Source organism: Orycteropus afer, unplaced genomic scaffold (genome assembly GCF_000298275.1).
Source record: "Orycteropus afer afer isolate SDZICR_OR568_19922 unplaced genomic scaffold, OryAfe1.0 scaffold00574, whole genome shotgun sequence".
In the NCBI taxonomy this organism is placed as follows: domain Eukaryota; kingdom Metazoa; phylum Chordata; class Mammalia; order Tubulidentata; family Orycteropodidae; genus Orycteropus; species Orycteropus afer.
Genome location: NW_006922161.1, coordinates 1073700 through 1089073, shown reverse-complemented (window position 1 = coordinate 1089073; position 15374 = coordinate 1073700). Strand labels below are relative to the sequence as shown.

Here is a 15374-nt window from a genome sequence, read left to right as displayed (position 1 = left end):
CCCGCTCGTGCGCTGTGCGGCAGCCGGAACCGCCGCCGCTGCCCGCCGTACTGCCCCGCCGACACCCACCCGGCCGCGCGCAGCCCGCCGGGAAGTCGAGTCCCGCCCTCACCGCCTCTGAGCCGCGGGAACTGCAACCCCCAGAAGGCGCAGCGGCGCCGTCACCTCTGAGGACCCGTAGCACCCGCGCGCGGCCTGCCGGGAAGTACGGCTCCGCCCCCCCAGCGACGGACGCTGGGTGAGAAGTGTACGCCGCCCGCCCCCCCCAGCAATGGCGCGTTTGCGAGGGCCCCCTGACCACGTGTTTAACCTGAAGCCTCGTCCCGGGCCCCCAGTACGTGAGGCACACCGTGGGGCCATCGCAGCCTCATGTGGGCTATGCGGGCCTTGCAGCCAGCCAGGCTTGTCTGGCGTTTCCTAGCCTCGGAGGCGGGCCAGCCTCACTGAAGCAGCAACTCTGTAGCTAACCGCTGGACACGGCTACACACCCACTCCACTGTGTGACAACGCGCCATCGGCCCCTCAGCACCCCAGCTGCCAGGTGTAGACCAAAACCAGCCAGCCTCGTAACCCCACCCCCATTCCAGTTCTTGCCCATTCACATACATCACCACCCTCCACCCCCAGGTCCTTGCTATGACGCCTCCATAGGGCACCTCGGGCTGGGTCACAAGACTGAGGTCACACACGGACGCCGGGGCCGGCAGCATCTGCACCTTTATGCACACTATGGGCCGGGCCAGACCATTCTATAAAAACGCAGAGGGGACAGGGAGTAAGTCCGGGGAGGGGCTGAGGTCACGCCGAGAGGTCACTGTTGTCAAAGCGTTCCTGGTCATACACCTCAGCCACCACCTTGCGGCCGGCAAACCAGCGCCCGTTGAGGGCCTGGATGGCTTTGTGAGTCTCAGAAGCCATGGAGAACTCCACGAAGATCTTAACTATGATCTCGGCGTCCTCCTCCTCGCCCTGCTTCTCCTGGTAGATGATGACGCGGTTGACAGCCCCGAACTTGCCGCACTCCTCGGTGACCTCCCCCTCCAGATCATCGTCAATGTCCTTCGGGTCCACCATGTTGCGCAGAACCATCACCGTGGACTGTGTGGGTGGGGGAAGGAGCATCTGAGTACCCGGGCCCACCTGGCCCCGCCCTGCGACCCTGGCCCCGCCCACTCGCCGGCCCACCTCCTGCTTGCGGAGGAGCTTCTGCATGACCATGTGGCGGGCGCTGCTGCCCGAGATGCTCATGTGTTCCTGTTCACTCAGCATCTCGGGCCGCTCTGACTCTGGAAACAGCTCCTCTTCCTCCTTCTCCTTTTTGGGCTCCAGCAGGCCCAGCGTGGGAGGGCTGGCAAGGATAGGGTTCACCACCCCCACAGAGGGGATGGTGACTGGAATGGGAGGGCGGGCCGGGGTCACACCTGCAGCACAATCAACCAGGCCGAGCCATGAGCCGTCACCCCTCCCAACCCTTCCCTGGAGGAAGGCGAGGGTGGCTGGCTGTGGGGGCAGAGCAAGGAAGGACCTCTCCCCTCCCACTCACCTGTAATGACACCAGGGGCCTGGGCAGCCATGACGGCCTGGGGCAGAGCGCCCAGAGGCTGGGCCAGGGTCAGGGCAGGTGACACCAGGCCTGGCGTGGCCAGGGTGCCCAGCACCGCTGCTCCAGCCACTGCTTCCTGCAACCCAAAGGCCACCAGGCTTAGTCCCCAAGGAGTCAGGGCTCATCTGCCCAGGATCAGAACCCCCCAGCTGCAGGCGCCCTCACCTGGGCGGTGATCTTGGCTGTGGCTGCAGCTGCGGCCACAGCAGCAGCAGGTGGGAGGCCTCCAGGTGTGGCAGGTGTGAGCAGGGGCATGGGGGGGGTGACGGCCTTGCCCACCCGCAAGTACTGGCCACCCAGGTCAAAGAGGTTCATGGAAGACACAGCATCCTGGGACGACTGGGCCTTCTCGTACTCTGTAGGCAGGGCAGCAGTGAGGGGGGCTGCCCCTGCCCTGGCCCCCACCTTGGCTTCCCACAGGCCCCTCAGCTCACCAATGAAGCCATAGCCCTTGTGCTTGCCGGTCGTGGGGTCTCGGGCCAGTGTGCAAGACTTGATCTTGCCAAAGGCCTCAAACACGCTCTTGATGTCATCGTCTGAGAGATCCTGGTGCACGGAGGCCACGTAGATGCGGTTGAAGGCTCTTGCCTCCTCAGCCAGCTGGTCGATGATGGGCTGGGCCTGCCCGATGTTGCTGGGCCTGCCCACCTGGGAGAGGGAGGGGCCACTCTGCATCTCTGGGGGCACACGGAGGGGCGGAGCAGTGGGCACCCGGGGCGGGAGGCCTCACCTTGATGTTCCTGCCTCCCAGCATCACCGAGTTCATCTGCTCCAAGGCCAGCTGTGCAGCTTCTGGGACCTCATACTCCACGAAGGCAAAGCCCTGGGCACAGGGACAAGCCCATGAGGCCGAGTGCCAAAGTGGCAGGCGGGCAGGCGGGCGGGCAGACACCACTGCTCACCTTGTGCTTCATGGTGACCGAGTCCCAGGACATGTCTATGCTCTTGATGGGACCAAAGGGGGCAAAGGCCTGCCGGATAGTGTCCTCCCCCAGCTCGTAGTAGATGGAGCCCACGTAGACCCGACACATGATAGCCAGAGCCCGCTGCCGCTGAGCCGCCATCTGCAGCGGGACAGAAGCGGGGAGAGAGCCACCAGCTCATGAACGAAGGCTGGGCCCGGGGAAGCCCGCTCCCCGTCTGCCCACCCGTCCAGCTCTGCCGTGGGGTGGGCACCCCACAGGGCAACAGCACAGGCCCAGCACCTGCACAGGGCTGTGGGGTCGGCAGGACCCCGCCCCCAGGAAGGCTGGCCTTAGCATGGCCCCAGGCAGAGCAAGGATGCACCAGAGACCACTCAGTCCCCGGCCGCATCACAGCAAGGCCAGCAGTCAAGGGCCGGCCGGGTGTCCTCCCTCCCAGTCCACCCTCCAGTCTGGGGTCAGGTACCCGGGCTAAGTGAGAGGGCCTCCCATAGGCCTGGCCACATCCTGCGGCAGAAAAGGGAGGGAGGGAGGAGGCATCCAGGTTGGAGCCCTGGGTCAGAGGCCAGAAGAGAGGCAGGTGGAAGACTGGGCAGATGGGCTCAGAAGAGCCCCTGGGGGGCAGGAGCCAGAGCCCAGTGGGCCCCAGAGGGAGGAGCGGCTGTTTGTGAAGCCGGCCAGCTGGCTCCCTGATACCCCGCAAAAGAGGGCTGCCTGGAGCCCCCCTCTGCAGCAGGTAAGCTTGGCTCTCAGGAGAAACTCGAGGCACCGGAGTACCCCAAGACAGGGCCTGGGGCTCCCAGTGCCTTGAGCCAGGGAGGTGAGCAGGCCAGACAGGCCGAGAGCCCAGGTCCTGGATGGACTGGCTGGAGTGCCAAGGGACTGGGTCTTCCCACCACCTCACAGAAGACAAGCCAGGCTGGGCCCTGGCCAGACACTTGCACCCACAGTGACTCCCTCAAGGGAGACGGCAGAGGCCTAGGGCAAGCAAATGGGGCCCAAGCCACGTGCCCCTCTCCACAGATGGGGGCTCCCCGCATTGTGGCATGACAGCAAGAGGCCCGATTCACCTTCCTCCATCAGCTGGCCTAGTGTGGGCCAGGCCTCATCAGAGGGCCTAGAAATAAGGCTCCCATCTCCCCCAAAGCAGAGCCCAAACCCCTAGGGTTCCTCAAGGGGCAGTGACTTCCTTCTGACCAGGATCTCCCCCAATAGGGGACATTCCCCCCTCAGAGCAGGCTCCCCAAAGCAGACTCCGGTTCTCTGCGTGGACAAGGACCCCGAAAGGTGGCACCAGGTGCCTTCCCTTGTAAGGGCCCTAGCCATGGATCTAGGGGCCACACCACCTCCTCTCCACAGGCTCCCTAACAACAGGTGAGCAAAATGATCTTCATGACACCTCCTCTGAGAGGGGCCCCTCCCAAAAGATGCTACGCTAGGCAGGACGCTGGCCTGCCTGCCCTCGTGTGAGGCTCCTGAGACCAGCACACTCAGGGGTGGGGTGGTCCACCTGCCTGCCCTCTTAGGGCAAAATCTTTGGAGAAAGGGCCATGTCTCCCCCTCAGCCTCCCCAAACTCAGGGCCTGGCTGCCTCCTGAGCCTCTGGGAGAGGAGGAGGCTGCCTGCTGGTCCCTGGCTGCTGCCTCAAGCCTAGCCACAGCCCAGGCCCCAGGCCTGGGGCCCGGGGCCCAAGCCCTCACCCTTCCCTCTAGCTGGCTCGGGGGGGCCCCCCAACCCCGCCCAGGCCAGCCGCCCTCCCCCAGGGTCTGCTGGGGCCTTGAGTTAAACCCCTCTCTCCTCGGGAGCCTGACCCCCGCCCGGGAGCCAGGGCAGCCTGGAGCCGGAGCGGCGCGGCCGTGCGTGGGGGCCGGGCAGTTGCCCTCCCTGACCGGCTGCCGCGCTGCGCTCCGCAGTTACCTGGCCGGTCAGACTTAAGGCGGGCCCTCAGAGGACGGGGCAGCCTCCCTGGGGCCGTCCCGGGGTGCCCGCACACTGGCCCGCCACGCCCGGCGCTCTGCTGCGCTCGTCCAGAGCGGGCGGGCAGCCAGGCCCCGGCTCACGGCTGCACGCCCCCCTCTAGCCCTGACTAAGGACATGAGCCCAGAAGAAGTGAGCGGGTCTATTGACCGATTGCAAAGGCGAGAGAGGATCTCCAAAGCCCATTGTCACTGCTGCCATCTGAAAGACAGTAAAGACAGAGTTCAGTCTGTTGGCGCCCGGCAGCTCCTGTCAGCACCTCACGCAGACAGCGGCAGGCCCGGTCCCCGCCCTGCAGCCAGGCCGCCTGCCTGTCTGCCCACACTGCTGGCCGACGCCGGCGAGGGGGCCGCAGGGCCCCCGCTGCCCAGCCCCACAGCCTGGCCGGCCGGCAGACACCAAGGAGGGAGGGGGGGGCAGAGGAGGGCCGCACAGAGAGCCAGGGCACCTTCTGGCAGCGTGCGCATCTGCGGGCCGGGCGGGGTGGGGCGCGAGGCCCAGGGTGCTGCTGGCCTTGCCTGGCTGCCCTGTGCAGGCCTAGGGCACTGCTGGGGAGGCGTCGGGGCCCAGTCCTGGGCAGCCGGCCTCGCTGCCCGTAGGGGGCCGGGAAGGGGGACAGAGGCGACAGTGAGGAGCTGGAGGCGGGCCGTGCGGAACGGCGGGGCTCTATCAGACCACCAGCGGGAGAGGCCGGGCCCCTGGTGCCTCAGGGAGGGCCTGGGGTCCCCAGAATGAGCCCCTGAGGAAGGAAACCGTAAAAGCTCCTGGGGCAGCAGCAGGAGCAGGAGCAGAGAGTGCGGAGGCGGCGCCGGCGGGGCGGGACTCCCGGCCAGCCCGGGGCGGGGCGCGCGGCCCGGCGGCTCACCTGCAGGTTGGTGAGCTGTTGCTGTTGGTGGGCGATGGTCTGCTTCACCAGCACGCTCTTGATGCTTTGCTCCATGGCGTACTTCTTGGCCTGCAAGAAACAGCCGTGAGGAGCGCTGGGGGCCGGCCCGGCGGGGACACGGCCTGCCTCCGACCGCCCATGTGTTCCCCGTTGGCCCCGGGGTGCCCGCTCACCTTCTGGAGGGCCTCCTGCTGTTCGGGCGTCAGGGGGGGCAGCCCCAGCTTCGCGGCCGTGCTCTGCCCGTTCTCCATCTTGATGGCGTCTGCGCCCTAGGGGGTGGGGGGGTCTTTAGGCAAGCAGCTCAAGCCTCCTTCACAGAGCCTCAGTGCCCGCACAGCTGCGCTCAGGGGCAGCCCAAGCCACAGCCCAGGCGGCACCACCAGCCTGGCCGAGGTCTGTCTTCCCGACAGGCGTCCTGTCCTCTGTCTCCCCAGCGCCGTCACAGACCAAGGCAGGCAGACAAAAGGACAGGGGAACCGTGCCCTTTGCTGTAAGCCTGACCCAGGATTCCCCCATGTCCACCGTGGCCCCAGTCCTCAGCTCCCTTCCAAGGCTGAGGTGTGGCCCAGGGCTCTCTGGCCATCTGAGACTCCCCACCCCCAGACCCCCTCAGAGCATGCAAAGAGCCTGCCATGGCCAGAGTCTGGGTACCCCTGATTAGTAGGCTTTCCAGGACCACCTGTGGGGCAAGTACGGGACAGGCCTGCCCACACACTGTGCTCCCTGTCCCCCCTGCCCGCAGCACTCAGGCTCAAAGCGCCCAGGGCTGCTCCTGAGACCCCAGCAACCCTAAAGGAGGCTCCTCGCGGGCTGTGCTCAGCCGACGGGACAGAGGAACAGAAGCGGACCGGCCCCAGGAGACGTGGCTGCCCAGCATCCGAGACCCACCAGCAGCCAGCTGGGTGAGTACGGAGCCGGGCAAGCAGGCCTGGGACACATGTGGTGTGACCGACGCTACCTGCGTTCCTTCCTTTGGGGAGAACAACCCCAGCGGCCCAGGCCCAGGTGAGCATGGGGCACACCTGCCTGTCGACCTGGTCATGGGTCCTTGGAGCCCCCACACTGCATGCAGGACTCCACAGAACCTTGGGGTGCACGCTGTGGCCATGCCCCAAAGCAGGGAGGAGGGAAGGGGTGACGAGACACACAGAGGGGCTGTGGGACCCGTGGCCCAGGAACCCACTGGCCAGCCCCTTGGGCTGGGTTTGGGACTCAGGGCCAAAGGGCAGAAGGACCCAGAGGCCCCTGGGGTCCCCAGCAGCTCCTGGGGTCAGGCCTGTCTGTCCTCTCCAACCCTGCTGGCCTGAGCCCAGTGTACCGCAGGGGGTGGGGCCCCAAGAGGAAAGACTGGGACGCTGAAGCCGCTGTCACCACGGCAATCAATGCCAACCCCCCAGCCCCTTAGAAACTCTTCAATGCCCTCTTTGTCTTGGTAACAAAAGGCCCTTCTCCCACCAACCAGTAGCCTTGGACAAGCAGCCCAGGCCGGGGAGGGCCTCCCCAGCCAGCCAGCATAGCAACCACAGCTTCCCAGGACCCACGCGCATCCCCCGCCAGTGTGCCTGGGGCCCCTGACAGGCCCCCCCTGGAGGCGAGACAGTCACAAGGCGCATGCAGAACCTCAGGCTCAGCCCACAGCGGCTGGCTCCTATCCGCAGGACACACACCCAGCCCTGGAGTCCACCCAATGAGAAAGCTGGCCTGGCTCTAAGTCCCACCCAGCGCTGTTTCCCACCCACAGCTACTGCTGTGTTGTCTTGTTTAGACAACGACTGGACATCAAAGTTTGTATTTCTGACCTCTGGAATGGGGTGCCCACCTCATCCCATGGCACTGGTGGCTGGGCCCCCACCGCGCCTGGCCACCACCTGCTGGACTGGAAGAGGCACTGACAGCAAGCTGGGGCAGGCCCAGCAGCTGGGCGCAGCGGGGGGGCCACTGGGACCTCGCCAGGAAGACACAGGAGGGTCCCTTGGGGCCCCCAGCCAAGCATCTATCTTGGTTCTGGGGTGCGCAGGCGGGCGGGCGGGCCTCGGGGAGAGGAGATTTAAAGCCAGTACCTGTGGAGGCTTCCACTTGACTGCCGCCGCGGCCGCCACTGCCACCGGCTCAGACGCCCCTCCTGGCTGCCCACTGACCTGCGGCTGCAGGGATGGGATGCGCTCAGGCCTGGCGCCCCGCCTCACCTTGTCCCCAGCCAAGGGCTGTGCTCCCCGTGCAGCACAGAGGCAGCCCGGTGGGCAGGGTGAACCAGTCCCCTGGCCTGATGGCACCTCACACTGCCCACCTTCAACCCTACCAGCCTGCAGCTGCCCAGGGCGCGGCAGACACCAGCCAGACCTGGGGCAGCCCAGAACTGGCATCATGTACCAGAAGCCAAGCTGTGCCCCCACCCAAGGCCAAGGGCAAGCTGTCCCGCGGCCACCAGCTCTGTGGCCCTGAACATCAGTTCCACTCCCACCCAACAGGCAGGGCCACCTCCCTAGTACACTACAGAGGCCCTCGTTCCAGCCTCACCCAGCCCTGAAGACCTCTGAGGGGTGCAAAGAGCTGCCCCCCTGCCCCAGCAAACTGTCAAGGTGCCTGTCTCCTGGGAGGGCATCAGAGAGCCTGGCCCCCTCTCTGCAGGAGGCGGGCAGGGGGCTCGCAGCCACAGGTCGGGAGCTAGTGGCTGCGTGCACTCACGCTGCTCCCAGGCTACCAACGACACTGAGGACAGGCAGGCCTGGGAGCCCTGGCCTTGAGGCAGTGGGAGTGTGGACCACAGAGCCATCCCAGTCTGGCCCAGCTGCTGCCCCAGAACAGGAACCAGAGCAAAGGTGAGCCCATGACAGGGTGCTCACCCAGTGGGCACTCGAGGGCGCCAGAGTCCAGCTTTGCCCAATGCCCTGTGGGCCCCACAGCAGCCCTGGGACAGAGAGGCTGCTCTAACTGGTGGCCTCCCAACACCTACAGCAAAAGCCTTCTCAGGGTCTGGGGGTGCAGCCCAGCCTGACCCCATGGACGGGGGACCATGCGGACATATCCATAACTTGCAGCTCCCCCAGATTAGTGCCATAGCCCAGTCCACAGCTGGAAGTCAGATACAGCCTTAGAAGAGGCTTCTGAAGGCCAGTTCTCTGGGAAGGGCCTATCCCACACTCATATCAGAGCCGGAGCTCCCAGGTCACTGAGGCCTAGAACTCGGCTGAGCCCATGTAAGGAGCACCAGCTGATCAAGGTGTCTGGGGCCCACCCACAACAGCAGCACAACATGGGAGCTGAGCCAGGCACCTGTGCCCGGCCTGTGCCCCCACACCCCCCGACACACGGAGCAGGAAAGGTCGACAAGAAAGTTCACCAATGTGGACACACTGTGTGAACTGCTCTCCTGGGCCCTTCCAGCCACAGTCTCAGGACTCCCACAGCACGACTGGGTGGGCACGGTGCAGTGAAATGCCCGGTCGGGCTCTCCCAGCCATGGTCTTTGTGCCTCCCGCCTCCCCATGACAATGGAACCACGCACATGCAAGATGCCTGTGACCCACCAAGGGGAGTGGGTAGCTTGTTAAGAGAGGAAGGAAGCTACGTGGTCCCTTTAGAAATAAAGTGTTCAGGACTCTAACGTTGGGATTGGTTACTTTCGTCACCCTACTGGGCTTAAAGCAAACCCTCCAGAGGCTGAATCGGGGATCTCATTGCCATCGAGAGAGGAGGGCTGGAGATGAAAGAAGTGCTCCTTGGACCCGAAGTCCCTGTGCTGGACCTCCTCGGCAGAGAGACATCAGAGAGGACCAGTGGAGGGAAGGCAGCAGCAGACCCGCGAGGCTGGCGTGAGACAGTGGGAGCTCACTGGCCCACGGAGCGAGAATGTTGAGTGCCCTTGGGCAGGGGGCTGGCTGGTGGAGTGGGGTGCACCTGTCGGCAGAGCTGAAAGAGCTTTGTACCACTTGCTCAAGCAGGGCAGAGGCTGAGAGGCCAAGGGCCAGACAGGCAAGCCTGAGGACACAGCAGGAGAGAGACTGTCCTAATCGAAGAACTGCACCCTGAGCGTTCCGAACCTGACCTGCAGCCTGTTACTTTCCTACCAAACTCCATTGCTGTCAGTATTGTGTGTGCGCTGTGCGGCCACTGCAAGGAACTACTGAACCCAGCAGAGTAGTGAGTGCTGGGGGATAGATAAATGATGTCAGAGTTAGTAAAGTTTGGAGGGTGATGGCGGGCCTGGCTTTCTAGGAATCAGACTCGGGCTGCTGAGGGGGATTTGGTTTCCCCTTGTGAGGTCAGAAGAGGTCAGAGGACGCCATTCTCATGTCCTTTGTACAGTGGGACCATATTTGTACAGTGCTGGTGGCCCACCAAGAGGGAGCGTTGCCAATTCAACTAAGGTGCGTGGAATCCTTGTGGGGCAGTTCTGCCATATGCTAGGCTTCAAGGGAACCAATCCTAGAGACTGGGGCGTCCGTGGGGCGTGGGGCAGGCGCCTCACTACCATGAAGAAAAGCAGGAAGTGGAGCATGGCCTGGAGATCCACCGTGCTGAGGCCCTCCTAGACCCAGGAGACAGACAGCTAGCACACTGAAGACAGCCTGGGCCAGCAGGCTAGGCTGCCAGGGAGGAGAGCTGAGTACCTGTGGGCAGGAGGCTTCCTGGTGGAGTGGGGGGCCGCTGGGCACTTATCTGCAGAGCTACAGAGCTTAGCTGCCCGTGGGCCTGGATGGGGTGATGCCATTCTAGTTGAACGTAAGCTGTTATTTCCCTAATAAACCCCGGTATTGTGAGCACAGTCTGAGTTCTGCGTGGCTGCTGCAGTCAGTTACTGAACCCGGCAGAGCAGCAGAGTGCCGTGGGTAGGGCGGCTGATGGAGGAATTGGCAAAAAGGTTACAGGGCAGAAGTGTCTGCCCTCTGCCTCCTCACCTCTCCCCCTGAAGTTAAGATGAGGTCTGACGCCACCAGGCCAGGTGTACCTGGGACCCGGGGCCTCCCTCATGCCTGGGCTCTGCAGGCCAGCAGGATGGTGAGAGTGCCTCTCTCCCAAGGCAGCTACACATGTCATGGCCGTCACACACGTTCACGTCACCTGAGCAGTGAGTCTCAGAGATCATTAACATCGTCCCAAGACCCAAAGACAAGCCCCCAAGAAGAGGGTGGGAGGCAGGAAGTGGCTGCCACTAGTCGAAGCGGCTCCAGTCAGAGAGGCTGAGAGTGATGACCATGGAGCAGGGAGAGTGGTGTAAGCAGCCAGGAGGCAGTGCTGCTGCTGGGCCCAGGAAAGCCTTCATGCTGAAAGGGCCTTAGGAGCCAGGCACGGCCACAAGAGGACAGGACCCAGACGTCACTTCCAGAAACCCTCCCACCCAGAGGGTTGTAAGGAGACCACCTCAGGGCAGGCCAGCCCTCGTGCCTCAATGCACTGGGTCAGCAGAGAATCAGAGCCCCCGAGAGGATTCCAACGGGCAGCCAACACCCCTGTGGGAACCCTGTCCTGAAAGGCTGCAGGCTGACTGCCCACGTCCACCCTGAGATGACAGCACCTGCACCATGCCCTCATCCCCAGGAGCCCTCCACACAGCCAGCCCCTCCCACAGGCAGGGCTTAGTGTTCATGCTGCTGGGGGGACCTGGGGAGGCGGGGACGCGCCTGCTGGCCTCCTGACATCTCTACCAACCCATGCATCCCACTCCTCCTCTCCTCTGCCCTTCACCACCCAAGTCTCTGACCACTATCTGGGCGGTCACCAAATCCTATCCTGTCACCTCTTTTCCCTCTAGCTTCTCCCTCCCAAAGGTCTTCTGCTCCATTGGCTTCCCCAGGAAGCAGGACATGGTAGGGAAAGGACACGGAAGCTGGCCAGGCCCAAGAGTCGCACCCTGGGTCACCAGCTGGGGGTTCCTGTGCAAGGGCCTCTCCCCGGCCCTGAGCCCCCAGCTCAGACCTCTCCCTGCCCTTCAGGGGTCTCCCGCCAAAGCTGTCCTTCTCAAGCAGAGCCTCACCCATCCCTCTGGGCATGGGCTGAGGCAGGGTAGCAGGGAAGAGCCAGTGCCATCACCAAAGCGGGCAGAGAGAAGGACCTCGCGTGCATGGACGCGTCCCTGGAGCCAGAGAGCGAGCAGCTGTTTGCCGCCCATGCCGACCACCCTGGTGGCCGCCGGAAGGAGGGCCTGTGCAGCCCTGCCCGCAGAGACCAGCCCTGAGCAGAGAGCGCCTTTCTCTGGGAGCCCACGCCTCACCAGCGCGACTCCCTCAAGGACCCAATGCGTGACACCTGGTCTGCGGTGCCCACCAGACAGCCCCCGACAGGGCAAGAACCGCCCGTCTGGTCCCCCCTGTGCCCAGAAGTCCCCGCACAGCACTTTCAACCAAGGAAAAGGGCTCAAAAACGTTCACGAGCCGAGACTTTCGCCCCTCCTGCGTGCACATAACAGGCCGAAGCCCCTGCCACCCGGGGCAGAGCACCAGCGAGCGCCGCCCGCACAGCTGGGGGGCAAGGCGCCAGGGCACGCCACCGGGCGGCTTCTGCAGGCTGCGCCCCCTTCTGGTCCCCCCATGGGCCCAGTGGCGCAACCCTGGGCACCCCCTTTCGCGCAGACAAGCAGGAAAAGCAGACGTCATCACCCCCAGGAGCCCTCATCTAGAGTCGGGGCCACCGGCGCACGGCCCGTCAGCTGAGACATAACGACCACCCCATCGTCCAGCTTTGCCGGAAGGCATCAGGCACGGCGGGCGCAAGGCAAGAATCGCGCCGGAGCCTGCTCGGCCCGAAGGAGGCCGCGGGACAGGGTCGGGAACGACGAAGGCGACACCGGCGCTCCCAAGACAAGACCCCGGAGCCCCTCTCGCGAGCCGCGCGCCACCGGCAACTGGGCCCACTGCGCGGGGCCGGCCGGAAGCTGTATTCCGCGAGCCGGAAGCTGTATCCGCGGATCGAACCGGGCGGCGCGCTCCCGCCTCCGCCCCGCCCCCGCCTCACGCAACGAAGGTCCGAGGAGGTCTGCGCGGGGCCCGGGAGCGGCGCCGCGCCTCCGAGGGCCTTCCGCGCCCTACGCCGGACCCCTGACCTGCGCCTGCCAGCTGAGAGGCAGCTCGCGGTGACGGGGGCTTCACTTACGAGGGCTATGGTCGCCGCCGCCATCTTGCGTCCGTTGCGGCCGCCGCGCGCGCCACTAGCTCCTGCTCCCTCTGCGGTCTCGCGCGATCTCGACTCCCCGGATCCCGGAAAGTATGGAACACTCGCGATAATAGGCCTTTTCTCTAGCAACGTGGAGGGAGAAAGGAGCGTGCTTCCGGGGCGGGCGGGGACAGTAAAAGCACCCGAGAGGGGCGGGCGGAAGTGGGCGGGCCCAGAGCCGGAGGGGCGGGGCCGGGCAGGTGCGTTTGGCGGGATCACTGGTGTCCCAGCCCTTCCCCCTCACCGTCCTACCCTCTGAAGGCCCGACCCCCGCCTCCTGCAACAGCAGTCTGGCCCAGTCGGGCTTCAGCGCGCAGACTTCTGGCGGCCATTGCTCCGTTTCTCAGGTTGTGGGGCCTCTGCTCTCACCTCGAAGGGCGGCCCGACACCTCCAGGGCTGAAGGCGGCTCCGCGAACCCTGAGGAGGCTCATCTACGCAGGCGTCAAGTTGAGGGCGGTGACTCCGGGACCGCCGGCTCGCAGTGCTGCTGAGCTGCGTGTTTGCATTTTAGCTTCTCGGAGACAGGGCGCGTGCGCAGCGGACCGGCGTGTCGCTGCGCTTGCCGTCTCCTCGGTCCTCACCCGGCGTGCTTTAGTCTGCCCGGTCGGAAATGCTGCCCGCACTGGTTGTGGATTGGACCCTTGTCGTCCACAGGGTGGTGGTTTTCCCTTCTCCGAGTTGTATTTATTTTGTTCCTGTTGAGAATGTTGTCAGGTGCCGTGGAGTCGGTTTTGCCTCCTAGCGACTCTGACAACAGAACGGACACCTTCGGCTCCGGGGCCACCCTCACTCGTGCTCAGCAGTCACCTCACTGAGGGGCTTCGCTTGAGAATACACACAACAAAACACACCGATTCAATGGCTCCCACACGTACCGTTTAGTGACATTGAGGACATTCTTCGACTTGGGGAACCCTCACTCTCCTTTTCTGAGTCGTCCTTCCCCGATTAACCTAAACTCACTGCCCCCTAAAGTGCCTATCTAATCTTTCAAGTCGCTGTTGTCAATTTGATCCCATGTAAGTAGTTCTTAGGGAGCTCTGGTGGCATAGTGCCTAAGACGTTTGATTGCTAACCAGACGGCTTGTGGTTCAAACCCACCAGCCACTCCTCAGAAGGAAGACTAGGCAATCTACTTCCATAGAGATACGACCTCGGAAACCCAAGGAGGGGTCGCTGTGAGTCGCATCGGCTTGACAGCAGTGAGTTTGGTTTGGAAGTAGTTCTTAAAAGAGCAGAGTCCTCAAGGTAGACGTGTTTTACTTGTTAAGCTAAACTTGTATGGCTTTAAGGAGACATCACAGAATATTCTGGTTTAAGGTTTCAAGATGATCTCCGGGCAATAGTTTCAGGGGTTCCTCTGCCCTCAATGGTCCCAGAAAATCTGGAGACCATGAGAATTTGAAATTCTGTTCTGCATTTCCCCCCTTTTGATCAGGATTCTTCTGTGGAATCTGCTCAAAACGTTCAGTAGTGGTAGCTGGGCACCATCCAGTTCTTCTGGTCTCATGGCAAGGTGGGCAGCTGTTGGAGGCAGTTAGCCCCACATTTCACATCTTGAAGACCCCGGCGCCATACAAAGAGCAAGGAACGTAGGGTCTCGTTGGCTGATTCTCAGAAGTAGATCACCAGGGTTTTCTTCCTAGTTCCTCTTCAGCTGGAAACTCTGCTGAAACCTGTTCAGCCTCACGGGAGCGTGGAAGCCTCCACTGACAGACGGCCGGTGGCCGTGCCTGACATGCTCTGGCAGGGAGTCGAGCCCAGGTCTCTCACCTGGAAGGCAGAAGTCCAGAAGCAAGATGGTGCATCTCAGAACGACGGCACTGTGCTCTGTGGAGTTCAGTTTGTAGAACGCCAGCCTGAGACCTGCCTGTGAATCCAGTCCCTTCAGCAGCATCTGCACACAACCCTGAACCACTTCTAAAAGGTCCAGCGTGCCAGCACCTGGTGTGGGAAGAGCTGCTTGGAACACACGCCAGGCCCGAGACGCCACCTGAGTTAGCTGGCTGGAAAGGAAGCACCTCAGGTCCGTGAGGCATCCCCTGTGGCCTCAGCTGAGACGGTAAAGTAGCATCTCTTGCTGGGCAGGTCTCTTTCCAACCCTGGGAGGGTTCAGAATCAAACAGATGACATTCAGTTCAGTGGGCAGAATATCAACCTACCCCTCCTGAGAGCCCCCCACAACGACAGGAAAGGGAGAGCCCACTAGGGCACAGGGGGATATTGGAGAGAGGTGGCCAGTGGTAGCTGCCTTAGCAGACTGGGGCACAAGGTCAGTATCCCGGGGTTGGACGACGTGAAAGCCCAGCCGGACACAGGAGCCGCCTCCAGGCCTCTCTCCCTGTAGGCTGTGGCTAACGGGCACCAGCCTGGCCCAGTAGAGGCTGAAGGTGAGAGGCCTGGGGCAGAGCCCTGCTCTGAAAGTTGGGGGAACAAGGGGGCTTCCTGCTGCTTCGCCCGCCTCCCCCCAGGTTCCCAGAGTCTTGTCTTCAACGTGTGCCACTCAGACTCCTTGGAGAAACTGACGAGCTCAAGAGAAGAGACCACACTTGCAGGTCCCCCAGCAGAATAGCCGAGATGTATCTCTGGCCTCAAAGCTGCCCCGCCCCGCCCCCAGGAGGCCCCACTCTCAAACGAAAGTGGACAGCCTGGGAGCAGCAGGCCGACAGGGAAAAGCCAGAAGGGAAAGACTCGGCAGGAGCAGACGAGAGAGAAGCAGAGGGAAGTGAAGTCCTTGGAGACAGCAGGGGGGTGCTGCGCCCAGAACAAGCACAGGCAACGAGAAGGGGCTCAGCCGGCGGAGCGCAATCTCCCAGGCTGCGTACAGCCGGCTCG

The 15374-nt window shown here is 63.5% G+C and overlaps 1 protein-coding gene across 1 annotated transcript; it reads right to left on the bottom strand.

Moving 5' to 3' along the window:
* Nucleotides 1-798: 798 nt before the first annotated feature.
* Nucleotides 799-12502, bottom strand: PUF60 (poly(U) binding splicing factor 60). Its single transcript, XM_007956080.2, has 12 exons — nucleotides 12479-12502; nucleotides 7450-7533; nucleotides 5563-5658; nucleotides 5369-5458; nucleotides 4654-4704; nucleotides 2506-2667; nucleotides 2334-2426; nucleotides 2038-2251; nucleotides 1769-1959; nucleotides 1544-1679; nucleotides 1186-1421; nucleotides 799-1098 (listed from the first exon to the last, which is right to left on the bottom strand). Exons 1-12 carry the CDS (start codon nucleotides 12500-12502, stop codon nucleotides 799-801), a joined length of 1677 nt encoding a protein of 558 aa, XP_007954271.1.
* Nucleotides 12503-15374: the final 2872 nt, after the last annotated feature.

Excerpts from the sequence above, each read along its gene's own strand:
- PUF60 (XM_007956080.2), bottom strand. The coding sequence starts at position 12,502 with ATGGCGGCGGCGACCATAGCCCTC. Across the intron at positions 1,960-2,037 it reads CAAGGGCTATGGCTTCATTG|AGTACGAGAAGGCCCAGTCG; the intron begins GTGAGCTGAGGG and ends CCCTGCCTACAG. Across the intron at positions 1,680-1,768 it reads CAGCCAAGATCACCGCCCAG|GAAGCAGTGGCTGGAGCAGC; the intron begins GTGAGGGCGCCT and ends TTTGGGTTGCAG.